At 39.8% G+C, this 27252-nt stretch overlaps 2 protein-coding genes across 2 annotated transcripts in view; one reads left to right on the top strand and one right to left on the bottom strand.

The window, feature by feature from the left end:
* Nucleotides 1-16989, bottom strand: part of LOC148159941 (uncharacterized) — a 57405-nt gene extending 40416 nt beyond the window's left edge. The window contains exons 1-3 of the mRNA XM_088005253.1: nucleotides 16887-16989; nucleotides 16591-16709; nucleotides 15095-15235 (exon numbers count right to left, since the gene is read on the bottom strand). Coding sequence (XP_087861379.1) covers nucleotides 15095-15235; nucleotides 16591-16709; nucleotides 16887-16989 — 363 coding nt within the window. The remainder of the gene's footprint in view (nucleotides 1-15094; nucleotides 15236-16590; nucleotides 16710-16886) is intronic.
* A 5391-nt stretch (nucleotides 16990-22380) lies between these two features.
* agbl4 (AGBL carboxypeptidase 4) overlaps nucleotides 22381-27252 on the top strand; it is a 200135-nt gene continuing 195263 nt past the window's right edge. The window contains exons 1-2 of the mRNA XM_088005251.1: nucleotides 22381-22467; nucleotides 23810-23932. Coding sequence (XP_087861377.1) covers nucleotides 22422-22467; nucleotides 23810-23932 — 169 coding nt within the window. The 5' untranslated portion in view covers nucleotides 22381-22421. The remainder of the gene's footprint in view (nucleotides 22468-23809; nucleotides 23933-27252) is intronic.

Genomic DNA, 27252 nt, shown 5'->3' with positions numbered 1-27252 from the left:
CAGATGGGGGCCACTTTTAATGTTGAGGTGAAACACCAAAATGAAATGCATTGTGCTATACAAATACGTACTGGGGTAGGCTCTACAGCAGGGGTGTCCAAAGTCGGTCCTCGAGGGCCGGCATCCTGCATGTTTTAGTTCTTTCCCTGGTTTAGCGCACCTGGATCAAATAATGGCTCATCAGAGGCCAAAGGAGAACATTGACTTGCTGAGGAGGTTGTTACTACCACTAGGGAGAGAACTAAAACATGCAGGATGCCGGCCCTCGAAGACCGACTTTGGACACCCCTGCTCTACAGATTTATAATAAAATCAAGCAAAACTGAAGCTGTAATAAGGTGACTGGATGAAAATGACTGTGTCCCCCACTCACCATGACTGTTATCAGTCAGCCAGCTGGTTGTAGGGAGCAAGAAAAAAGTCCGTTCCCAGCCCACAAACTTAAAAAAAAAAAAAAAAAATCTAGTAAAAAGCCGAGAGAGTGTTGGAGAAGATGAATGAAGTAAACTGAACAAAAGCGTGGGAGCGGATGTCCATATAGCCCCGTCCTGTGATGTACAATAGGGAAAAAAATATAGAAGCGCTAACCAGAATCCACTTTTTCTCATGAAAACTAATTAAGAAATGTCCAGCAAAGCTCTGTGATTGGCTCTATGAGGAGGTGGGGATGCAGGGGTTGGTGCTCTGGGATGAGCTTGGAGGAGAATACGAGTAGGCAGTAGCGATGCATGATGTGAAGGGGAGCAGCTATAACTATTTTTTATTTGTGCATGTGCAGAATAAGTTGCTGTTTTTATGCATAAAATAGATAGGTTTTGGTCGTTTGGCTCCATGTAAATTTATTTATTCTTTATCACAGAAGTTGCATGGATTTATGCTCACTGTTGTTACTGTAACTCGCGGGAAGCCTCTTCTTTCTTTTCACGAGTAATTCATTCTGCGTCTTTTGTAAACCAAAATCTAGGACCAGTTCTGATTTGGCAGCCGACCTACTTTTCATGTTATTCCAATCCAGTTACTCTTTGAAAACTGTTTCTACTCCTATAAATAGAAAACCACGCTGACCTGTAAATGTTCTCTGTTCATTTAATTGAACTAATGCATTATGATTAAAAAAAAAAAAACTATCTTGAAGCCATTTTTAAAGAAATCTTTCATAACTTGGGAACAAAGCTGCCTTTCACTGAAATCATCCACCTTCCCTTTATCCCATACAGACAGGAAGAGGGAGCTGTTACCTCCTTTTACACAGTTCTGCTCTTGGCTGAACCTTCAAATGTAGATTTGCTCACATGCATACACCCACAAGGTACTGAGACGTACGTCGCCTTATGTCATTTACATTACCAAATCATGGGAATTAAATTACACACCGGTTTACAAACAGATGCATTTAACCTAGAAAAGATATCAACAGGAACATATAGTCATCTGAGTTACATACAGAATTATGCAGGCATGGTGTCAATCACTAATGCCAAAGCAATAATCAATCAGAACATTTGCCAATACTGCCTTAATTCTGAATATTAACTTTTAACAATAATTACAATCCTTCTGTAGACCTGCAAAAACGTTCAAAAGTCTGAGAATGTTTTAAAACTCATGGCAGAGTTGAAATTTCAAGTCACATGTAAAGGTTATTTGTATATAAAAATAAAACTGAACTGCAGCACCTTCCACAGTTACAGGCACCTCTGGCAGAGATGGGTGAAAAGCATTTAATGCAATATTTATTATTTATTGATAGCAATAGCTATCGCTATTAAAGATTTTTACACATCTTCACTTGGGTGCAAATAAATATGGGGATTCCTGCAAACAATACACCCCTAACTTAAAATTGTCCAATTTGAACATTCATCATCGGCTGTAACCCTTCATTGTGATCCGTACGCCTATAGTACACACACACTGCATGTGTATGTAGTCCACAATTAACATTTCATTATGTAGCCTACAAATGTAGGAAGTCGTATATTGAATTACTCAAATTAATTCAAAATGAGCAAACAAAAGCTGGCAGAAAAAACTGGGGCTGACAAAAAGGCAGCTCCACAGTGTCTCTGCTTCCTCTCTGACCTCTCCACCTGTCTGGTTAGCGGCAGCTAGCAAGCTAGCCTGGTGGAACCATGTCCCTCACATACTAATGAGAGTCTCTACTACGCCCTCAATTAGGGCAGAGTAGTACACACACACACTCACACACACAAAGGCAGGGGAAAGGCGGGTTGTACAAGCTTCCTGTTGTTTCATATAGAAAAAGCGAAATATGCTGGCACTACTAGCCTCTAGACTTGTAGTCTAGAGGCTAGTAGCAATCGGACTTTATTTTTACAAAATAGAGTGAGAGTAACACGGAATGAATCTCAATGAAAATGGATTAAAATAGAAACGTGTCTTTGTCTCTCTTTCCTTTGTCACATGCTTCTTCATCTCCTCTGCTTGAGGAGAGGGAAGCAAAATTTGCAGCTGAATGCTACAGACAACAGACCCTCAGCTTTCCATCCATCTCTTATCCGTTTTGCTCAGACCTTTTTGTTTAATAAAGATTTGGGTTGGACCTGAGAAGAGACAGACTTTGTACCAAATTCCTTCCAGAGTCGTGTCTTGTATTGCTTTTTGTTTTTTTTCCAATTTGATTCTCCAAAGAACACAACATTGACTTAGTCACACGTCACCTCGGATAATTTTGCTTTTGTTGCGTCTCCCTTTACAGTAACATAACGTGGGTGATTGTTTTTCTATTTCATAATGGACAGAGTTGTGAGCTTGTTTTCTCTGCCTCTGATGTGATCTAAATAGGCTTTTTTTCTAAATGAGAATATGATTTGAAAGGGAAAATAGTCTCTCACAGTTTTCTTGCATGGCGCGTTATCTCACTAGATTGCTCCGCGGGATCATGATTTTAGAAAGCAACAACAATGACTGCCACTACTCAGTAAATTAGCTATAAATGCAATCTGTTCCCATCGGTGTGTTGCGCTACACAGTGCTCGTTGTCGTGACATAAAGCTGGAGTTATATTAGTGCCCGTGCATTATAATGGAACAACATGGGGAGTGTTTTAACTGTTCCATTAAAGGAATCCATGTTGAGATGCTTACAAACTTCAATGCCAGTAATACGGCAGTACAGGTATTGGCTACTTTCTCCTCCTTTGCATGATCAAATGCAATATGGCAATGAATAAAAGCAAAAAATGTCAAATAAGTAATTAGGCTTAATGATTAAGAGGTCCACTCGTTTAGTGGTATTTCCATTTAATAAAAAAAGAGTGCATAGCATTGATTGGATGCATTATTTGGCCTTTAAGATGATGACTGAAGCTAAACAGTATTTTTTTTTTTTTTTTTTTTTTTAGAAGATAAATTATATTTCTTTGCTCCTGCAGCAATACGAAAGTTAAAAAGCTTTTGTGGCTTTAGCCCAGGAGAGCTGGCCACCCTGTCAGCAATGTGGAAACCCCATCTTACTTATTGGCTCTGGCTTAGCTCCACAAACACACACACATACATCAGACCAAAGCAAAAATAATGAATAAATACACAAACACATGCACATGATTCAGCATGAGACGCCGATATAACCTTGAGAACAACACACTTAGACTTCAGTAAAATGAACACCTGCCACATTTAGACAAGTTTTTTTTAAAGAATTATTATATTCACACATTGTTGCATTTTCTACCCTTTATAGACAAACACAAGTTTGCCGCCCTGCAAATGTAGGTCTAACAAGCTGTGATTAGCAAGGTAATAAGTCAAGTTATCTGCTTGGGGAGCCAAGGCTGCAGTCCGTGGTTTTCTTGACCCCAATTATATGAAAACAGACACATTTGTCTTTCTTGTAAGTAAGGCAGAAATGTAATGGTGCAGACCTTTTGTATGCACAAGATGGATTTTTCCTAATTCATAAAAAAACGAACAAAAATGGCCCTTGACGTGAGAATTCTGACTGGGAAAGTCAGAGTTCACTGGGATGCACCGAGTTCATCATCCATTATGGCTGCCACCCAAACAGAATATAGTTGATGGTTTTAACCATTTATAGGCACAACTGGTTTATATCTCACTAAACCTGTGAAGTACACTGTAAAAGTAATTAGCTCTATAAAAAGCCCTAGTCGAGTAAAACATCATCACTATATTCAAGCTCAAACTGTCAAGACAAAAAAAAACCAAAAGAAAAACAGCCTAAGCAGACTCATTGCCACATACTTTATGACGGATACTGATGTGGCATCACTTACTGATTCCACATCACTTAAAGTACAAAAGTACTTTAAACCATAGGAACAATATGATAGAAGAATTCTGCATACATTACACAGTAACTATATCTACAGTTTAATAATAATAATAAAAAAAAATTCTAAAATGTTCACGGCTTCCCAACTCTCTTTGCAACATCATCTTGTTTTAACATCTGGATGTATTTCCCAAAAGCCAAATTTGTCTTTCTCAAAAACATGAAAACATAGGAACCTTTCAGAGAGTTGAGTCCAGCGCCTATTGCACAGCAATAGGGGAGGGAAGGGCATCGCTCCACTATTCTGTTCCCCACAAAGCCGTGGAGATCTCACTTCCCTTTGCCATCTGATTAGAAAGACTTTAAACCTTGAAACTGTTTTTGTTTTTAAAGTCATCATCTTTCAAAACCTCAACATACCTCGAAACCGCTAACCTGTCTTTGGCTAGCCCCATCGCACATTAAAATGCACCTCATTTTCAACTCGTGTCATACCATGACACTTGTAGCAGCTGCCAATGCGAAGCATTAAGGCCAGGATCATAAAAATGCTTTCAGCTCGTGCTTCCAAGACGTTGCTTCGGAAAGCAGAGTCCCAGCTAATTGTCATGAACTCCTCTTGCCCTCCAATCTCCCCAGCTTCCTTAAACCCTCCCAATCATAGACTTTAATGGATTAACTGCAGGCTGCGTTGTTCCTCTTATGCACTGAGATGCTCTTGCACAGTATATCTCTGTCACTTCCTGGCAAATTGGTTTGTTGATACTGAATCTAAAGGTCTGAACGGTGGCTGTGCTGCTCGGGTAGCAGCCGGTTCTGATAACAAGTGTGAAAGAGAAGGTAAAGAAACGCGTGTGCAGTGTTGCAGGTTTGCTTTAAAAAAAAAAATGCAGAGTGCAGGCAGTGATAATTGTGGGCGCTCTCGGTGTGAGTCTTGTTAACTGTCAGGCGCAGCGTTTCAACACCTGTCTTATGTTTCACTCTGCATAATAAGGCTTCTATATAAAAAAAACGTGAGGATGCCGGTTGAGGTGTTACCTCAGCCCGCTGAAAGAAAATACCTCGATTATTAACAAGGGGAATGAAAACTTTTTACTTGTTTATTTATTTATATGTTTGTTTCGCGAGAAAAAAAAACCTCATCTTTGCAATTTCATATCGGGTTCAGATAAAATTAATGCAAACAGGGACACGAGGCAGAAAACACATTTTCAAACAGAATTATCACCATTACACAGAAAGGCTGCAACACTTTCACGGGAGACAAAACCATATTTCAGCCGAGCTCAGGAGAACAATGAAAGCCTTATCGGGTCTGAATAATTTCATTTCCAAATATCACCTAATTTACAGCAGCTGATGCACCAAAACGTACATTCATACATTTATTAGCGCAGTATTTTCTCCTTTACTTGTTTTTTTTTATATATATATTTTTTAATTCGCCCTTGAGGGATGGATTTAGTTAGTCTATTGAAGTTCTGGCAGAAGTAGCATCTTGCCGGACTACTCAGACTGATGACTGCCCTTTTTCCTGGCAGGTGTCCACCCTCTGCCGGTAACAATCAGCAAATGAGAATCACAGACTTCAATGTGTCTGCGTCCCCTGACAGCGTCGAGCTCAGCGTCGCCGAGCCCCAGACACCGAAAAGCTGTTCACATGATAACACGTCGCCTTCTCCGCACAACAATAGCTTGTTTGGACTCGGTTGACTTTTGTAAATGGCACATTTACAATGTTTCTTTAGGTAGTTTCATGATCAGAGGTTTGTGAAGCAGCGGCTTTTGTGACGTGTGTTGAAGCCGCAGCCTTTCTTCTGCTTAAAAGCGCGGAAAGATGGGCGTGTTTCTGCCACAAAGGCTGCTCTTCAAAGGAAACGATGTCCAAGACAGGAACACGTTCAAGAAGAAGCTGAGATGTTGTGGTTAAAAGCTAGTCAGGAGTGCATGTGAAGCATGAATGCCTTAAAATCCATTCACAAAGCTCAAGTTTTGTAAATGGTAATAATGCATTTTCTTTAACATTGAGGCTCACTATAAATGTCAGACTTGATGTTCTAATTGGAGCCTTCCCCTGGAAATTGGTCCACTATCTAATAAAATCAAAGAATTTTCTTAACATTTAAAAGCTATAGATTTGCAGCTCGTACAATCAGAAACATCCTGCTGACGCGCCGACTGAAAATATGCCAGTCATTATTGACGGGCACAATTAAACAGCATTAGCTTACTGTACGCAGAACAAAAAGTAGATATATTTCACATTTTGGATAGTCTATACACAAAGAAACACACATTAAAACCCTCACAATTTACAAGTACATCTGTGATTTACATGTTGTATAAATCTACACTCCTTAAGGATCTTTATTTGGTAATAAAACATAAAGCTAATCTAGTTGGAGCGCTACCCTGCTCTGACATCCTATTTCCTGTGTGACACTGGGCATGACACACAGTCAGCTTAACCCCTGCCTGTGTCACTCTCCCTGCTAGAAACTCCTTAGATCAGAAGTGAATTCTTCACGCTGATCCCAGAACAAGGCTCCGCTGCATTTGTCACAGCCACTTTCTTCAACTTTAACTCAAAGCCGTTTGCTTTGGCTGGAGCTCTGCAGACTGCGCATATGTGACAGGGGGCTGTTTGAAAGCCACGACTTGAAAAGCTGTGTTTGCTAAATGGCGAGCGAATGCTTCACCATGTAGGTTCTGCGTGACGTCCGTATTTAAAATGGGCTTTTTAGGCAGCCTTTGTTTTTTTTTAAATAGTTTGCCAAGTTGGATTTAGCTGAACTTGAATCATAAAAGAAGAGTAAATGTTGTCGTTGGGTTTTTATTACTACTAATAATCTAATAACGGTGCCATACATCTATATTCCGCCACTTTTACTCGGTTCCTCCTGAATAAAATGATTTCCAACAGAAATCCCATAAACCGTGGTTTAATCTCTTTCTAAATACAGCTGTTCTGTGAAGGCTTAAAATGTTACAGAATAGTTTTCTAACAATGTAACCAATTAAGAGTATGCAGAAGAAATAAGCTTCAGCAGGCTGAGGTGGGAGAGACGCTCTATTTCAACAATTGTTGCCAGGTTTCTTCACTAGTCAAACCTTTATGGGAGGCTGGCAAAGAGAAAGCCACTGCTGGAGAAAACTCAAATCAAGACTAAACTACAGTTTGGGAAACTCCATTGTCAAGTGGAATAATGTTCTTTGTTTTTTATGGCCACCAGACAAGATGCTAAGTTTGGTCCTTACAAACACTGCACATCACCAGAAGCACACTATCCTCCCTATGGAGCAGAAGGAGTGTCACATTTATTTTCCAGCAATACGGTGACCCAAAGCATCCAGCTAAAGTTACACAAAAATGGCTTGAAGACAACAAGGTGGACATTCTGGAGTGGCCCAGTCAAAGCCCAGACTGTAATCTGACAGAATTTGTGGCATAACACATGCACTCCTGACTAAATTTCACATTATAGGGTTTGTTTTTGTCAAACAATTGGTATTGTTAGTTTTCTTTCTCACATAGACTTCTGTTTATAGGCCAAGATATAACATTTTAGGTTTGTCTAATCACAGCACTTCTTGCACATGTAGGCTGTGCAGTTGTACCATAGCCTTTCCATTTTTAATTGACACATGGAGCAGCGCTCTGTCAGGTAGTTTGTGCTTGGGATTTAGTTTTCAGAAATGAATGGTTAATGGCAAGGCCTTTACAAAACTCGCTAATACACAAAGCAGAATTTAAGCTTTTTTGTTTCAGGTGTTTAGGAGCAGAAATGGATTGAAAAGTTGCAAAACTGTGGAACTCAAGGAACGGAGTCTGTAAAAATATCACACCACTAAAAAAAACAACAAACAAAAAACATTTATGTTTATGCTTGTAATGTAACAAAATGTGAAAAAGTTAAAGGAGTATGATAAGTATTAGCCGACTATTTTAAACAACAGATAGTAATGTTAATAGTTTTTAAGGCTGTAGCCGAACAGAGATGCAAGGCGGCTTGAGTGGAGCCCCGGAAGGCTTAGATATGCATTCACTGTTTGATCTGGCATGTGTTCTGGCACCAAGCGTGTATTCTCAACAGGACTCTGGTGGATTAGCATCCATTTGGACGACAGAGTGGTCCGCAGCTTGAGGTGACATTCAACTTCAGGAGGCCAGCAGTCCTCACATGGATCATAAAGTTCTGCCTTGCTTTTGTGTTTTAATTACATGTCCTGGGCATACAGGCACGTACAACATTAGCTTCATTCTGATTCACTTCAAGTGTGACGAAAAAGAGAGGAAACATCTTACTGGAACGTCTCGGGGTTTGAATTGGGCGTATGATGGGTGGCTGTAGGGCTGTGGGGTCAGAGGATCATGGGGGTTTTACTGGTGGGCTCGGGGCTGTGAGGACGGCAGCCCGTTTCACGTTTGATCCCGGTCGGGGTACATCCATCCTCACAGGGTGACTGCTGTGGTCCATCTGGTGCAGGCTTTAATCACAACTCCCCCAAACACAAACACACAACACCAACACTAAACACACAGAGCTTCCCACCCGAGACTGCTGCTCTCACTATGAGATGCTTTTATTTACATTCTTTATGTTTTCTCATCTCTCCACAATTTCTCTATGGAAATGATTCCTATTTTCCTCTTTCTTAGATTCTGCTGCTTAGACCTGAAGCTGGAAAAAGAGTAATGCCTGCTATATGTCATGGTGATTTAAACCCCATCAAAAATCTTGCTATCAGATCTGCATAAATGACTGCACCGTGTGACTTTTGATAAGGGGTAACCTTTCAGAAATTAGACGCATCCGGAGTCCTTTACAAGGCTGGCCATCGGCACCGGGGACCACAGCATGCCCACGCTGCAAAAAAAAAAAAAATCCATCTTTGAAAATGTCACTTCATGCTTGAAGAGAAGCAAGGGTGTAATGCACCAGAAAAAACTCGACCGGTTTCGGCTTAAATGCCTACACGCTTCTAGACATGTTTCAGTTATTTTGTGTTGTCGAGACGTTCGGTTGATTAGGGAGGAGTCAGGGTGGAAAGCACACGCTGTACTATGCAAAACTGGTTGCACTCTAGAGATAGATGATGGACTTTGTACAAAAAAACCTCAGCAAAATTTTATTTGAAATTTGCTATAACAACAACAACGTATTTAAAGGGGCAGTATTACGTATTTTTCAGAAAGATAATGCTCTTTTATAGCACAATCAAGTAATCAAGTAGGTAATTATGTTCCACCAGGTGTATGCTAATTGCTGCTGACGCTAGTCTGGTGGAACTGTGAGGAAAGGCAGGGGTGAGGGGTGAGGGGTGCTCTGTTGGACCAGACCAGAATTTTCACCTCAACTATACAGAGCGCAAAATAATGGTAAACCTCCCTAATGTCATCATTAGGCTTGCTAGCTGGCTGAAAGAGGCTTCTATGTTTTTCTCACAGCAGCCAACAAAAGCAGCACTGATGCTCACTTTCAGAAATTTCTAAATCTTTTTGATGCACCGTTCCTTCGGACCAAAGTCCTTTAATCACGATGCAATGAAATGTGAGTTTTCTTAAGCTGTACATCTTGCCAAAAGAAGGTAGCCACACAATTCCAGCATTTAGGAAATATTTACATTACTCAAGGTTTCCATGGATGGCTGGATGGATATTTTAAAACTAAAGCTGGCGGTTTATGAGAGCTGCAAGTATGTGTCTCAACCAGCTGACTGCAAGCTAGCTACCAGAGCACATAGCCCTACTAACTGACCAGCTAATATCAGTTTGTTTTACTCAGTGTAACTCTACAAAGAGCAGACAAGCAAAAGGGGAAACTATTCTAAGAAATACAAAATGTAGTTGCAGTTCATTTAGAAATTTTTACTTAATTGTATCTTACAAGATCAAAATAACCACAGCATATTATTTTAGCTGAAAAAAAAACAACTAAGTTTTTGCTTCAAATAAAATTAAATAAATCACATGTATAGTTTAGAAACAAAGATTACCTGTATACCTGTACTCAAAGTATACCTGTACTTTGAGTACAGGCATACAAAATGTTGGATATGTTTGAGGGCGCTGCAAGTGGGCTGAAGTAACTTCAATGGTCTCCCTTTCTTTACACTGATGCACAAGTCCTCTCAGCATCATTTATTCATGGTAACAGCAGATACTTTGCCTCATCCCCGGCAATTAAAGAATCAATGAAAACGAACCCGGCTTTGGAACTATCAATTCTAAGACGAAACAGTGTTGTTCATCAACGCGCCACGATCGCATACGCAGACAATCGCTCATCTATCGGCAGTATTGTCAGCGCCTCTGCTTCGACGCGGCGCTCAGCTGTGAAGAAAAAAAGCAGTTTTTTCCTCACGTGACTGTTTTTAAAATGACAGGAGTGTATTTGTCTGTCCAGGCGTGACAAAAAAGAGCATCTGTTATTAAATAAGGGGGGGGAAAATACCACTTAATGTCCTTTTAGACAGGAGATTGTGTTTGCATTGTGGATTTTTTTTTTTTGTGTGAAAGAGAGGGCTGAGCAGAAGCCATCTGAGTGAGATTATCAAAGACGAAGACAGGTCAGTACAGGGCTTGTACCAACTAATACCTCTTTTGTTAGGGTTTGAAAGGTTGGCATACAGATATAAAGCAGCGTTTTGAAATCGCTGTCGGTTTTACAAGAAAAGCTGAGTGATCTAATGCATCTCACAAAAATGTCTATTTTATTCGGGGAATAGGACTGTCTAAATGTAGCTGTAGACGTGTCAAACAGTCGCAGAGATATTGTTTTCATAACCGGTTTTTGTAGATAAAATATCTCGACAGATTTGCAAACACAGTACTTTTTTTTTTTTTCTTCCCAGACTTGTCCGTTTCATTATTCTCTCTGCATTTATTCCCTTTAAACAAAATGACTCCAACTGGATGGGAAAACATTGCTCTGCGTTGGCAACAAATTTCTTCCTAAAATTAAACCACTTTTCTTTTTTAAGACACTAAAACGAGCAGCAGGGAGTAAGACTGTTGTTTCCCACCTATTAAAACTGCAACAATTCACAGACACACTATGGACGTTTAAGCCGCTATACTACATAAACTGTGATAATCACAAATTAGTTACATTAATCCATACGTTCAAAACAAGCTGACAATCAGATTGACTTCTTCTTGTAAAGCACAATCTTATTACTTATAAAGAAATATGTATTTCTTTATTAAAGGTATAATGTTAGTTTGTTTTAGTTGTCTAGTTCTAAATACACATTTAGTCAACTAAGAATTAAATGTCTGAGATGATGTAAGAGATCTTTCACTGGGTGTTGACCCTTCTGTTTTCGGCATCTCATACTGCCAGGTTCACACACATAAATCACATGCACAACCTTTGCACTGTCACCCACAGAGCCGATGAACATATAGAAAATAAAGCAAAATTGCCACACGTAAGAAATCCCTGGGGATAAAGTGGCATGCTGCAAAACGAAAGAGAAGCGAAAGGAGAACGTATAGTCGGCTTGCGGCATTTATGTACAGTATTGGAAGAAAAGGTGTGTGTGTGTGTGTGTGGATGAGGGGTCTACATGAGCCTGCAGACACCTGCTTCATTCTGCAGTGATGGCTCCCAGCGGGACGCAGGCTCAGCTGCTGATCACTAGGCCCTCCCTGCAGCACTGGTGGCCAACACACGCGCACATCTTCCAACAAATGTGAGCCCTCCTCCCCCACTTCTTTTGCAGTGAGTGTCTGTGTGTTTCCCGTGGCTGACACACACCACATGTGCTCACATCAACCATAAACATGACACGATGCACTCGCACAAGCTGCACAGCCCGAGCTCGTGTGATGCTGAATGTGAACTCAAATGTGAAGCGGGGTGGTCATAACTCGCTCTGCTGTAGAGGGAGATACGCTATAGGCGTGATACGGTTCAGTAGCGTGTCTTTTTTTTTTTTTTTTTACTTTACCCCTCTACAAACCCTGTAGCTGAAAGGTTTTTGCTGGACAGAGCACTGCATCAAAGCGGTACATAATTTGCGACTGAAAGCAGTAAAAAAAACGACAAAAAAAGGGGCTATCTTGTGTTTATTCCCTCCAACTTTTCAGCTTTTAAATTTTCAGCCGATCACCTAATCACTCTCGTCTCACAAAAGCCACTGTTTGTTATTTTATGTGCCAGCACTGTGTTAATCAAGCGCCATTGTGCTCATGGCCACGATTATCATTTCTGATCCCGCAATTTGCACATATCTCCATTTCTGTGTTTCTCCGTCTCCGAGCGTCTCTTTCTTTTCAGCGTCGCTGTTCACTGTGCTTGCACCTGTTTGTGCCTCGGTGACAGCAGGGTTGTAGAGCATAAATGAACTAATTTCCTGGATACAGACAACACAGCAATCAAGGAAAGGGGAAATGCACTGAGAAGCACAGATGGAAGGAGCTAATTATTGTTATGAAATAGAGATGACCTCTAACTATCTCCTGGCTGCTGAGATTCTGTGGTGACAAATGTTTGCCGGAGCCTGTGCCACCAACCGCCATTTTTTTACCTCCCCCTTTTTCTTTTCTGGATGGGGTTGTTGTGGGGTTTGTGCAAGCCTCCGTTTTAAATGTTGAAACAAAAGATTGTAGTTGTCAAACAAAGCCTAGTGTCACATGGAGAACGACAGCTGCCTGCAGTGGGTAATCAGTGGAGCTTTCCTCAAATTAACAGCATTCAGCTCTGAAGCATGGAGCACACCATGTTCGTAGATGTGAGGTTATGAAATTTGGGTGTCAGTGACAACAGATTATTTTGCAATTAGATTTTTTTTTTATCATTCATTTCCCCATAAACAAATTTAGGTTCTTCTTTTAAAATAGTCATCTTAATCTCCCTAAAGCTACAAATTGAACCTGCAAATGCTCATTGTGAATGCTGGAGTAGTTGTCATTAATCGTGCACATCTCCGCGTGCTACCTGTTAATCGCTTTTGAAATTAATTTCTTTGAATGCTCCTTTAAATGCACTGCCCTACAGCTGTAACCACAGGATGCCCACACACTTGACACGCAGCTTGTTGCACAAACACACACGCGCTGCCGTACAAATCTCTGAAGAAAATGACATTTTGGTATCTGTACAGGATACCTATGGATCAAATGTAAGCCTCAATAAATTAACAGTCATCAAAAGTGTTTCCTTGACCAAAAATGTGCTCATTTATTGATGCGCCGCAATATTTAAATGGCACTAGGCGATATTGCACCATCTTAAAAATACAATGAAATCCTGCTTTTCAGACTCTGCACACCAAAGCAGCCAGAATCTTCCAGCACATTTATCTAATGTATGCAAATGATCTTGCTATGCTTAATGAAGGCACCATTAATCACTTTAACGATGCTCTTTTTTAACCAGAGTAATCATCCAGATACACACACACACACACACACACACACACAAACACACACACAAAAACACCCACACGCACACATTTTTAAACAAACACACAAACAAATTTGCTTACACAAATGCTCACACACAAAAAAAACTTAAAATAAATCCCCAGAATAACCCATTAACAAGCCTTTTTTTGGCCAAAAATCTAACTGTGCAGGTTACCAATAACAATGGGTTGAAATAATGTTATCCTACTTTCGTCTAATATGTTTATGATGCTCCACCCTGCTTACTCAGTCACCTGAAAATATTTTCTGAAAGGTTTCTGAGAAGATTAATCGAAAAAGTATGATCTCAAATGCATTAATGCCATGAATTCAGCTAATTTGTTTCAAATAATTTACGATCCAGCACCTTTATGAAAACAGCTGATAACAGTGGCTCTGAACAGGCAGTCGAAAGCAACAAGGCTTTGCATGGAATCCGACAAAAACGCCCTGCACCGACGTGCTCAGATTTAAAGAATTTTAAAGCAAATGTACGCTTTCACGGCCGATATTTCACCGCGTACCCTCAACCCGTTGCATTTGCATAGACTTGACGGGAACCCCTAGGTACAGTCAGCAGCAGCAGCATGACGGTGGGTTATGAAGGCTTCCGGGAGGCTCCAGGGTGTGGATCTGAGCCAGTTTGAAGGGGAGCCCGAACCAATGAAGAGCTTGCAGCAGATTAGACACCCACAGCTTCGTGTCGCTTTTTATGCGGCCAGTCAGGGATTTTCTTACAACGCTTTTTCTTTTTTAATGTTTGAACGTTGAAGATTTTCCCAAGCCTCTTTTCCCTCAAGTAATTTTTTTTTTTTTTACTATGTAAATTGCAGAGTAATGTTGACTCTGGTAGTAGAAAATGTTCCTGTTTTTTTTCTCTCTCTCTCTCTCCTGTTTGATGGGAATTTAACTGACATGAGAGTTGCAATTAAACGTAATTGGAAATCCGTCATCTTGCTCGTGTTTAAAGGTTATTCTGTTATTTTTATGTTTTACTTGAAGTCTTTGGAAGCAGATGCATGTAGAAAGATCCATATTATTTTAGCGAGGACAGAAAATAAATGTTTAACGTATTAACCCACTCATTCACACATGCATGCTCACGCAAACACCTCAAATTCCCCTGATAACAAGCTGACTGGCAGAGGCTAAAGACGGAGTAGGCGGCCGTAATTGAACAAACATAACAATGTAAATATTTGCTAATACAATCCACTGGGGATACGGGCAGAATCCCACAATTGATTTCCTCTCTTTCTACCTTTTGTTGTTTTGGTTTTTTTTTGCTGTTTTCTTCAATACACACAACCCAACTGTTTTTCTTTTTATTTAAACTCCTATCTCCCTGTTCCTTTTGTGGTAAATGCGCTTCCCTGTGTTCATTAAATAGATTTAGATACATTGTTCTGTCTACTATCCTCTTACCAGGGGTGACCTGTAGCCCATCTGGGCGGGCGATGACAGGGGATCCCTGGAAAATAGCGGCGAGTGCGTCTCGGGGACGGAGCCCACGCCACTGGCTGCCAGTCCCGAGAGCTGCCCGTACCTCGCCATCATCTTGAGATGCTGCTCACAGAACACACACGCTCATACACGGATACGGGAGGAGAGGGGAGGACAGGCACAGAGATAAAAAAAGGGAGGAAAGAGAGGGAAGAGGGGAGTGAGAGACGGGAAGGAGAGCAGATAACAGCAGGTATGGGAAGGATGGTGGGAATGCTGGAGGGGGGGGGGGAACTGAAACTTGGAAGAAAAAGAGGGAGGTAGACGGGGATTTACAGAAGACTTTGCTCTCGCACAGAAGCATGTGTGTGAATGTGCACACTTACACTTGCACACACAGTTTCAGCCCAAGGTGCACAATTTCACAAGCAAGCCTATGTTAGATGGGCTCGATGGCTACCTTGGTTTTGATGTAACGTCTAAGCACTGGCTCTCTGTTTATGATTACAAAGCAGAATGAGTGAGAAGCATCCCCCCCATACCAACCAGCGTACTGCTATCAATCACCCCCCCCTCTATCTCTTTGGGTGCAAAGACACACACGCAACACACATGACAGAATGGTTGGCAGCAGACGTACACAGGTGAAATGTGGACAATTGTAACGACAAATAAGGGAAAGAATCTAGAAATCTTTACCTCGTTGCTCAACAAAGCAGCGTTGAGTGTTCGGCTTATTTCAAACATGTTCAGATTCGATGATGAGGTTTTTGTTCTGTCCTTTAATTTGTCTCTTTTTTTCTTTTGGATTCGCTTGAGTTTCTCTGCTCCCTCCTGATTTCTTCTTCAGAATCGGGAGTCAGTCTCTCTCTGTCCCGGGAACACAGAAAAATAAAGAAAAAAATCAAATCAATTGAAAAAAGAAGAGGATATGTAAATATATATATAAAAAAAATCCTCTTTAATTTTTGATTTGGGAGTTGTAATTTTTCAGTCCTGTTTTTGGGTTAGGTTTTTTTTTTTGTTTGTTCTTTTTAGTTGTTTTCTTTCGCTCCCTTGTCTGCTGATGCACTTCTGGCTTGGCTGTGGCTGTTAGTTGGAGGCGATTGAGCCCAGGGTCTCCGGCGCGCAACGCACAAACACGCGTCTGAGGAGTCAATACGCTGTCTTTTAAAATCTCCCCAGAGTCAGCACATTAAAGGCAGGCAGTCGGTAGGTCTGTGGGTCGGGCTGGCTGGCTCCCTTATCTGTCCCTCGCACACTGGCTCACACAATACGCTCCGATCCTCACACTGCTCGCTAGCAGATTAGCCTGTCCCAAAACATAGCACTTAGTTTAAACTCCCCTCCCTTTTTGCTCTCTCTCGCTCTCTCTGTCTCGCTCCTTCTGGCTCCCTCCCTCTCTCACTCCATCGCTCTCCTCCGCATCGCTCTCTCTTCCCCCAGTTTGCTCATGCGTTCAGGCAGCTACAGTTCACCGTGTGACCACAAGGTGGGAAGACTGTTCTAGCAGCTCCGCCGCCACATCCTGTCCTCTCTGGGCATCTCCCGTCATTTAGATTTTCCTGTTTTCCTCCATCTTTTGAAGCGTCAGTTTCTTAAGACACGCAGGAACAGCGGCACAGAAACACACTCTGAAGCTTACCTATCAAGTCAGGGGCAGGTTTGCGGAGCATTGCTGTCAGTAATTAGTAATATCATATTTCTTAAGTGGAAGTAAAGTAATCGCCTGCAATGTCACAAGGAACTCCAGCAGAGTTCAGTTTTAGGATACCTCTGAGAGAAAATCGGGCTGGGCTGAGCGTGAAGGTCAGGTGGTTGTCCTTTCTCCTCAGCAGGGTGTGGCGGGGGATGACGAAGCAGCCAGTCACAGCCATGGCAGGAGATCCCAGCTCCTCAGCAAACAAGCATAGGAAAACATGAGTCACTCTTTCATTAAGTTAACACCTTTGATATTTTTAGAGCTCTGACTTCATCTGCATATCTGCAGACTCTCGTGGTATGTTAAATTCAAGTAAAAAAAAAATGCCTTGGTTTTATTGTATCATAGCGTTTATCCTACAATGTATAACAAACACAACAATGATTCCTTAAACTTAAACAAAATACAAATAGTGTGTAAATTTGCACATGCTCTATTGAAACAATCGCTTTTCAGACTAAACTTTTCCTGTTTTAGGTAAGTTTGGATCACCAAAAACTATTTGCTAAGTGCCATAATAATAACAGAGGGGATTACAATTTGTTTTTAGGATAGTGTCAGATTCATAAGTTAACATACATTTTCTTAGTATTTGGTGAAACTGAAATATTTTGGATCTTCCAACACTGGCTTGCTGCAATTTCAGCCAGTTTCTTTTGAACAGGGCTTATGTAACTGAGACGGGTCTGTTGCCTTTGCCTCGACAAAGTCAATGGGGCTGGAATCAGAGCTTTGTGATGGCCACTCCAAAACACTGAAGTTCTTGTTGTTTTGTAACTAATGTGAAGGCATGCTTAGGGTTACTGTCCATTTTGAAAACTGATTTGGGTGATGTCTTGAGAAGTCGCTTTAATATTTGCGCATAGTTTTCAAAGACCCCAAACAGCATGATGTCACAGCCCCCGTACTTCACAGCTGAGATGATGTTTAAGGATTGCAAGCTTCCCCCCGCCCCTTTTCCTTCGAATATAACAATGCTCATTATGGCCAAACACTTCAATTTCAGTTTCATCAGACCACAGGACATGTCTCCAAAAATTAAGCGTCGCACACATTAGCAGCATCAGACATGTGTCAAAAAATAAGAACCTATTATTTTCAATCCACACTTGCTGGGTCTGGTCAGTGGCTGGTGCTCCAAGGCACAACACCCAGCAATCCTTTAGAAACCGGTTATATTAGGAAGCATCAATACTACTGATAAAGCTATACACAGCTGGAGTCTAATACTCTGTTCTTTCTTGGCACACTATGTCATGACACATGTAACTTATGCTAAGTTTGCCGAATGACGCACATCGTTGGATGAGAAAAATGGAAGTGCTCCTAATGTGTGGCCCCCCTTTAGAATATTTGTTCCTGGGTGCATTTCCAAATTATAATCCATCTTGTTATGTTGCTTCTGGAGTTATGACTTCTTCATCACTGAGTGGCCTTTCAGCCTATCTTACTAAGGGGTTGGTTCACTGTAAAAAATGACAGTCTCTTACTACCTTCTGGCATTTTCCTCACATTGTCTTTAGCTTTTGTTCTGGAGGTGATTTGCATTTCCTACCAAAAGAGATGAACGCAGAAACGCAGGAAGGCTTTTATAATTATGCATACATTGTCTGAACAAATGAACCTGGCATCTTCATGAAAATTGGCTAAAACCGACTTTTGAAGGTCCTTAACCCTTGTGTTTAGAAATGGGGTCCAACCGACCCCACACCCGTAAAACTTGTATCATTTGCCTCAGTCCTCTACGTTTGCCTCAGTCCTCGCACGCACAAGGGTTAATTTGTTCTCCTTTAGGTTTTACTGATTATTGTCTGTATTTGTCCTGACCAGAATTATTTCCAGCTGTATTCGTATTTATTTTAAACAACAACAACAACAAAAAACAGTAGGACCTTATTTCAGCCAGCTGACCTTCAGATGTGGCTTTACGCTCATATGAAACAGGATTGGTTTAACTTTGATGGTGGAAGCCAACCTATGTCTAATCTGCTGCAGGAGAAGGTATAAATGTTCTTGAACTCAACCAACACTGTCCAAGGATTATATTCTATAAATGTTAATAGGATCATTTTCGCTTATCAAACCTTTGACCTGTCTTACTCCTAACGTCATCTACATGGCAGAGGACTGGTTCCCAGTTCTTTAAATGTGCTTTTCACTGTCTCGAATTAGAGTCAGGGAAGTGGCCAGTTAATAGCTGCCTATTGACACTGGACCATCTGTTTAGGTGGCTGCTGTCCAGCACATGCGATGGAGGAGGGGGTCGAGCAGAGGGATAGAGAGACGGAGAACGTGATGGACAAAAAAAAAATGAAAGGGACGAAACGATTACGGAATTGCAAACTGAACCGCTAGCAAATTGCTGGTTTAACTGATATTTATGTCAACAGAGAAGGTGAAAAATATCACAAAACTCGCACCATATGACAGTGTTTACACATTTTAAATTAGCACATAGCCCTGTTTTTGTAGCATTTTCATCTGCTGCAGAATATGTGAAAACATCATCAACAACATTGCTGTGTCGTGGCACCGTTGTACTGATTCGGCTCCAATTCTGTTTTTTTTTTTTCTTTTTCACTTAGAAAAGGACTGCTTTAGCCACATCTCTGTCTCGTAAAGCTCATGGTCTCTGGGGACAGCTGGTCCGGCACAGCCCTGGGGGGAGCTGTCACTTGAATCATCCAAAGTGAGGGCTGATTCCTCAGTCAGCTGCCTCTCAAGCCTTCCTCTCTGACCCAGCCTCACTCCCCTGAGCCCCCTGATTGCTGTCACCATAGTGATCCTCTGTGTACCGCCGCCTGGTCTGTGCACCCCAACTGATCCTGCCGCACGCCCCCCCACCCCATCCCTCACACTCTCGCCCAGTCTCTCACAACAGCCTGTCTCCAACTCTGTGCCCCTTGTCCTCACTTGTTTTGATTTTTGCATGACTTGTTCCTTCATTGGTGATGGACTTTAAGTGTGAAAAGTGCCCAGCATGGCAGGGTAAAAGGGTTTTCCTGTACTTGGTGGAATATAAATGCTAAGACACAGATTTGCTTCCTTTAAACACACAAACACACTAGGCCTGGGGATAGAGTCGTAAACAGGACGATCTTTCTGATTTCGCCTTTTGACAATTATAAAGAATGATCTATCTGATCATTTTACAATTTAGGAGAAAGACATTTCGCTCTGAAAGAAATGTTTGCTGAGCATTTCCCCAGGAGGCTTTATTTAAATGGATTCTTCACAGGATTGTGATAATGCTGAGCATCCTCCAGTCACTCGCAACCTGAGATTAAAAGAGCCAATATTATTTTTTATTGACGTTCCAAGAGATCTTATTTTAACCACAATATGCGAAACAAAGTTCCAAGTAATCAGTGGTCTAAAACACTTTCATGAATGGGTGTAAATCTTTTCTCCCGAGACACAATTAAAATGTGAAAAACCATTTTGTTGAATTTACTTTTTATACTTCTATAAAAAGTTTAGATTCTGTTCTTATGTAAACCCCATGACAAGAAGTAATAGCATTGTGTAAGCTCTACATGGCTTTGCATGTATGCAGGCTGATTTGACCGATTCAAAAATTATATGCTCATTTTTATGCAATTTTTTTTTTTAGCTCATTTAGGGCATGATCAGAAGAGGCTAGGAATAAGAGAAGAGAAAAAAACAGTTTAATGTTTCTTCTTTTTGTTTATTTGTTGTACTTTCCTTATCCCCATTATCCAAATCTTGTTTTCTCCAAGTGCTGTGTGCCGCCCTCTGACTGGGGTTACGATTACTCATCATGGGGTAGCAAAGGGAAAATGATGGCTACAATAATCTGGTCTGTACTTCTGCAGAGTTGACTGGCACATATCACAAACGCTTCATCACATTGGTATGAATTAGACCTATAATTTGGTTCTGGTGAGGACCATCTAATTTTCAGTGGGTTTGAAAATTAGATGGTCCTGTTCAAAGTATTACACAACGATGTAACTCTTTAACAGAGAAGTGAAACTTTAAGCAAGTAACAGCGATGCACCAATCAATTGGCCAGATGTAAAAATCAAAGTTCAAGGGCTTCTGGGCACTAATACTCTGGTACTTGATATAACATTCCATGTTTTATGAGTTCATATAAAATCCTCCCAAAAATAACAAATGTCATATCTATCAAAGAGGAAACAACAAGCTCATCTATTCAAGTCGAGAATCAATAAACTACAACTTTGAAATCACTGGAATTATTACCATAATGTATTATGCTATTTAACCTCTGATTCCAGGTACGCCAACAATAAATGTAACATTTTTATATACTGCATGCATATATAGCTATGTACATATGCATGCAATATATATTGTGGCTCCATCTTTGTTAAATAAATACTAACATCTAGCAATATGATGTGCATTTTGAAAGCTTAAGATTCGGTGTAAATAAATTTCAAATTTGGTGAAATAACAGTAGATTTTCATTTAAAGGAAAAAGATCAATTGTAATGCGCAGACATGAAACTATGACACTAAGAGAACCAAACAAAAACATTACAAAGGTTGAAATTCGGCACACAAATAGCTTTGATTACAGTTCAGAAACAAAAGAACTTGTAGTGTATCTAATTCATTCTTCTCATGCTCCATAATTCAATTTCAATCTCTCTTGAAAATGAATGATTGTACCACCACATAGCTCTTTAATAGGCACAGCGTTAAAGGAATGACATACCATTGAGGACAGCTATTCAATTTTCAATTTTAACAAAATATTACACAGCTGCTCTGTATTCTCTTTCTGTCATCTGAGAAATAATCATTCAGATCCATCTACTCTGTGGCCTGTTGATGCCTGCCGTCATATATAGATCACACGCGCGAAGAAAAACCATTGCTCTCTCTCGGCTCTTATTCATTTGCTCCTGTTACACACTGCTTACAAGCTGAAAATTAGCAGCAACCTGCATGGCTCTTGCTCCAGGAGCTGCGCGCTGGCTCATCTGATGTTCTTAATCAGGTGCAGCCTTTGTAATAGGAAAGGAATAGGGCCAGGCTTGATTGGCCCTGATGACATCTCTGCTCCAATTGTCTAGAAAATCTTCAGCTTTAATCAATCTACTGGATAATTCCCAATCTCTGACTGCTGTTTGCAATTATTGGCTTATTTTTCTCTGAAAATACCATTAAAATGGGTTTTATTTCAGGTATGGCAGTGATAAAACTGAATTATGCCCAGTATACAGATTGCCCTGCAGTGTCAATGGAAGCCTTGGCTTGTAATATTGCTATGTGCAGAATGCTAATGCTGCCAGTTTCCGACACAGAGCTGAACATTGACATTACTGATTCTTCAGTTTACTTTTGGGAAATAAATCAGAGCTTTATCGCGACATTATGCCACTTCGAGCACGCAACTTTGAATTACTCTTATGTTTCAGGTAAACACGCAGAAATACTGCCGAACCGTCTTTTGTTATTTTAAATCAATTGTGCATTTTTTTTTGTGAGGGCACAAAATGATCTACTGAAGGGAACATACCTGCACAGAACTGCTTGCAGTACAGACCGACCTCTCCTCTCTTCCTCATTCTCCGTTGCCGTAGCAACGCACTAAAAGCGTCCGCTGAGCTGATGGAGAGGAAGATGGAGGAAAACACTGACAGAGCCATCAAGACTGGTGTGTAAATACGAGCTTTACATTGTTTTATCCTCACCTTTACACAGCAGAAAGAGATGCCACGCCGCCCTGCTGCTTGGCGAATAGCAAGCGGGTCTTTGTAGCCCTCGGAGAGTCTTTAAACGTGCGCTGTGGCAGGGTATGCTAATCGCCAAGCTAGCAGGTTAAAAGACGTAAACATGGGATTGTAATTCTAGCAGTTTTGAGCTAACTTGACCATTAGCCATTTATCGCATTGTAGAATATTCAAACCGTTTAGTTACTTCACGGAAAAACAGCATCACAGGTGCAATGAGCGTGGGTGCTAACTAGCTGGATTACAGTGCAGCTAATAATAGCAAAAGGTTGCTTCTATGCTTCTAAGTTAAAGCCTCACTAAGCGATTTTTTTCTGGAAAGTAACAAGTAAACTTCAAACAACTGTCCACAGTTTGTGCTACCGCTGCAACTTATATGGCATTTGCATGTGTTTCACCTGCTGTATAGTATCTTTAGGTAGACTACACCTGTGCACGCGTGTGTTTATTTTGATCCCTCTCATCTTGACACAGGAGTTAGCAGAGTGGCGTCCTTAGAGAGATGCTCTCGCAACAAGACAAACTATCTTTCCTCATCTGAGATAGCTCTAATTCAGAGAGTAACTGTAGCACCCCTTTAAGACGCTCGTACATTATTATTATTAAATTTTTTTTTAATTGGGAGTGACCATAAAATTGCATTCCAGTAAAAGCACTACTTCAACATATTTATACTCATGAATAGTAAATAGTAACCATCAAGGACATTAGTCAAGTAAGAGTAAAAAGGTATTTTGTGAAAGGTTACCCATGAACTGAGAAACAGATCATAACATCTAATTTAATATTTAAAAATGCTGTCATCGGATAGACAAAAATATAAAGTTTAGTGTAAATTCTTTCATTTCAAAGACTTTAAAAAAATTACAATGACAAAGCAACAAATTCAGGCAGAGCAAACACTTTTCCAAATAAAAGGATAAAACTAATACAATTCTACTCACCTCTGATCATATGTGACTATGTGTTGCTTAAGTACTCATATAGGAACTGGGAAGTATGCATTGAAATTATTAGTGGGAATTAATTAATATGGGCATTTTTTCATCATAAATAAACAAATTGATGCAGTACTTTTTCTACACAGATTCTTTTACTGCATTTTTTTTAACATCCAAGAGCTGTATTAAATGATATAAAAGATTAATCGTGTATCAATAGTACATTTTTATATAAAATAAATCAACTGCTGCTGCTGCGTTTTATAGAAAACCTTAAAGCAAAGTTAGACCTATGTAAATTCAGCATGTTTTGCTTGTTCTGCAGAAAATGAAGCTGGAGGGGAAGAATCCTTAGGAGGGAATGTCAACAAGCTGACAATAACACCACCTGCGTACACAGGACCTCTACGGAAAGGACATCTGATTTTTGATGCTTGCTTTGAGAGTGGTGAGTAGCAACACCGACAAACAATATCTGAGAATGTTTAGGAAACTTTTCCCCTACACTAATTGCAATAGATCATTGGCTTTGGAGAATGCTATACTACATTCAGACAATTTGTATGTAGCAAAATAAATAATGCCAGATAATTACATACGCTGTATAAAATGACAGCTTTTTTCATCTTCTGATATTAAATCAAACTACATTTCCTGTTTTAGCTCAATTAAGATTGGTTAAAATTATTTCTGTTTGCTAAGTGCCAGTAAAATGAAAGAAATAAGTTTTATTTTGGAAGTTTTATTATCTGTATTTCATAGAAAAACCCAAACAAATCAGCAAAATGTTAGGAAAAGGAATGTCGTCCTTTACAGTCTGTTTTTTCTTTGAAAAAATTAGTCAGATTCATAAGATGCCACGTTCATTAGCATTAGCACAAATACAAACCCCCTTCATGAAATACACTTCAAAAATACAAAATCTTACTAAGCACTTTTGTCTGATTCTGATTTCTAGTACAGATCTCTTAGTACACTTGAAATAAGACAAAACTAACCGACAGCTAACTTTTCAGCAAGACACAAGAGCTTGATTTAAGTAATTAATTCTGTGATATTGATTTTAAACTATTCTTATGACATATTATTTCACTTATAACAGTTTTCTTTCGCATTTAATTAGGAAAAAAATCTCCCAGTGGAAGTAGAACTTTTTCATTTATAAAATAATTCTACAGTATGGTTTAAGGATTACAAAGTCAATGTTTTGAAGTCCCGTCACAAAGCTCTGATCTCAATTTCAAGAGAAATTCATAGTCAGAAGTGAACATTTGTGTTCAAACAAGGAGGGTTTCGCATGGGCCAATGTTCTAGCAAACTATTGTGAAAAGTTACCCAAAAATGTTTGCCCCAAGTGAGAGTTTAAAGGGAAGTTCATCAAATAGCGCTTGTAGCCTTTTCACTATAAAAAAAGGAAACTTCTTTTTCTCTGTGCTTCACATTTATTAACGGCTGACCTTGCTGTCATTATCAATGAATACATGGCCAAAATAGTTAATATTCTGAAAACACAATCAGATTTCCTTTGTTGTCACTTTTGGTGCATATGTTGTCTGCATAATGCATAAAACTAATCAAGCAAAGGCATCAAAGGGATAAGAAAATGCAGAACTAGCAATCAGTTTTGCACAGACAAGAACCTTGCGAAGGTCAGTGGAAATAGATAGCACCACTGCATAAACATCTAAGTATGTTACTTTTTGAGGTATCAGTGTGATTATTGGCCTTTTTATAAATTTGCCTTTTCCCCTGATGACATGGGCAGAGGAGCAGGGACATTGATTAATAGGTGCATAGCTCCCACACAGAGATCAGCTAACATGTGAGTATGCCTCGCTCTGGTTGTATCTCCTGAATGATTTATGGTATTGATATTAATCTCTTTCCAATAAATGCATTACCAAAGTTATAACGGGGTGTAAATTGATATTTTTGAGCAAATGTCAAATTAATATTCTGCGACTGTTTCATTTAATCATCACCGGTTTTATCCACATTACTTCTGTGATGCTGTGTGCTTTTCTGTTTCTATTTACCTACTTTTGTCTCGCCCTGTAACTAAGAAGTCTGGACTTGGATAATCTCCCTCTGTGTTTAGAAGGCTTTTGCTGCTTAATACAGTACTGCGTCTGTCCTCTATGCAGCCATAGAATGTTTCCTTATTAAATAAAATTGTGTTCCATATTTACGTGTATTTGGATGGAAATGTTAAAAGTTCAAACATGAAGCCCCTGAAAAACTTTTGTAGCCTTGTCAGTGGAAATGGTAGATGATAAAGTGCGAAGAAAGAATGTTTTTTTTAAATCATTGTGATGATGATACAGTTGTTTCATAGGTCAAGTATATTAATCAATACAAGGTTGTGCAGATTCAAGATGCTGTTAGCCCTTTTGTCATATCATATCTTAGCAAGTTTGGTAGTTTGGTACTGGACCTCTTTAGGAACAAAAGAGTACCAACGCCATTGGGATATCTTGAACTGACCGTGCATCATCTAGTATACTTACCTGCACCGTCCTCTGCACTCTTACAATACATAGTTTTTTGGTTTTGTTGTGTTAGCATAAAAAGAAGAAATATGTATTTATTCAAGTGGAAACTGGTCATATAAATTCTTCGCCGAATGTGTAAAATCTTCCTTTTTTCAAGCTATGTGCTAAAGAAGTGTGAGATGGTCAGCAGACCTCCATACAGCAAAATCATAATGACATTGTTAGTTTTGGGTACTGAAACCTTTAAAGATCTGTTTTTAAACTGACATCTTATGACAACCAATAGAGTTGTGTTGCTATTCTTAATGTATACAAATGGAATTATATATATATTCGAATGGAATTTGTTCAACGGATGAGGAAATTATTTCTCCTTATAGAAATGAGAAGATTTTCCCTAATCTTTAAACATTAAGTTCCAGCCCGTTGTTTCTTTTAGTGGCTGATAATTATTTTTGCATAATATATATATATATATTTTTTTGTTTTGAAAATTGAAATTACATTCTTATCTTATCTTTTCACATTTGTTTTGTTGCACACTCGCACTTAGCCAAGGCTTAAAAGTAGATCTTGGTGGTGAGGAAAATTGCATCAAAGGCTTGACAGGAAACAGGCAGTGGTGGCTTTGTTTTGCTTCACCTCTGGACTATTCTTCAAATGTAATTAAGCCCTCATTGATTCGTCACACTACTCTCTGTCAATAATGACTTACAATATGAAAGAAAGTCCTCAGGAGTGGCAAGTGTTTAATGGGATCCATTGACAAGCTCAGCTCATAGATTCATCCCTTCTTACATTACATTCATGAAGACCTCCAACTTACCAAAAACCTTTTGGTAAGTTTGAAGTTCATTGTCTAACTTGTTAAGTTTAGTATTTGGTCATTCGTTTAATTATTTTATTCAGCTCAGTTTTCTTTTCATGCTGTCGGTTCTAAACATGCCATCTCCATGCACTTTTCAGAGAAAAAGGCAGTTCAGTACAATCCTACAAGCATATTTCAAGGCAGTTATATACATTCTGAATTTGTCCTAGTTGCCAAACACAACAGTCAAGTTCAGTTTATTATTCAAATTGGTTAAAAAGTCTCTGTTCAAGTCAACCCAGCAGATTGCATTGAGTCACTGACTTGCATCATTCATGTCAGAACTCCCTGGTCAAATCACAGAACTACTGTGACAGATTGTGTGCTTTCGTCAAGGTGAGAATCAGCCTACTTTTATAAACTAGGACAGGAGTCAGAAACAGTCCCCATTACTGAAGTCAAGCTACT

Source organism: Poecilia mexicana, unplaced genomic scaffold (genome assembly GCF_051168715.1).
Source record: "Poecilia mexicana isolate PSO_F unplaced genomic scaffold, ASM5116871v1 scaffold_4, whole genome shotgun sequence".
Taxonomy (NCBI): domain Eukaryota; kingdom Metazoa; phylum Chordata; class Actinopteri; order Cyprinodontiformes; family Poeciliidae; genus Poecilia; species Poecilia mexicana.
The sequence above is the reverse complement of the archived record's forward strand: the minus strand, read 5'-3'. Positions and strand labels throughout refer to the sequence as shown.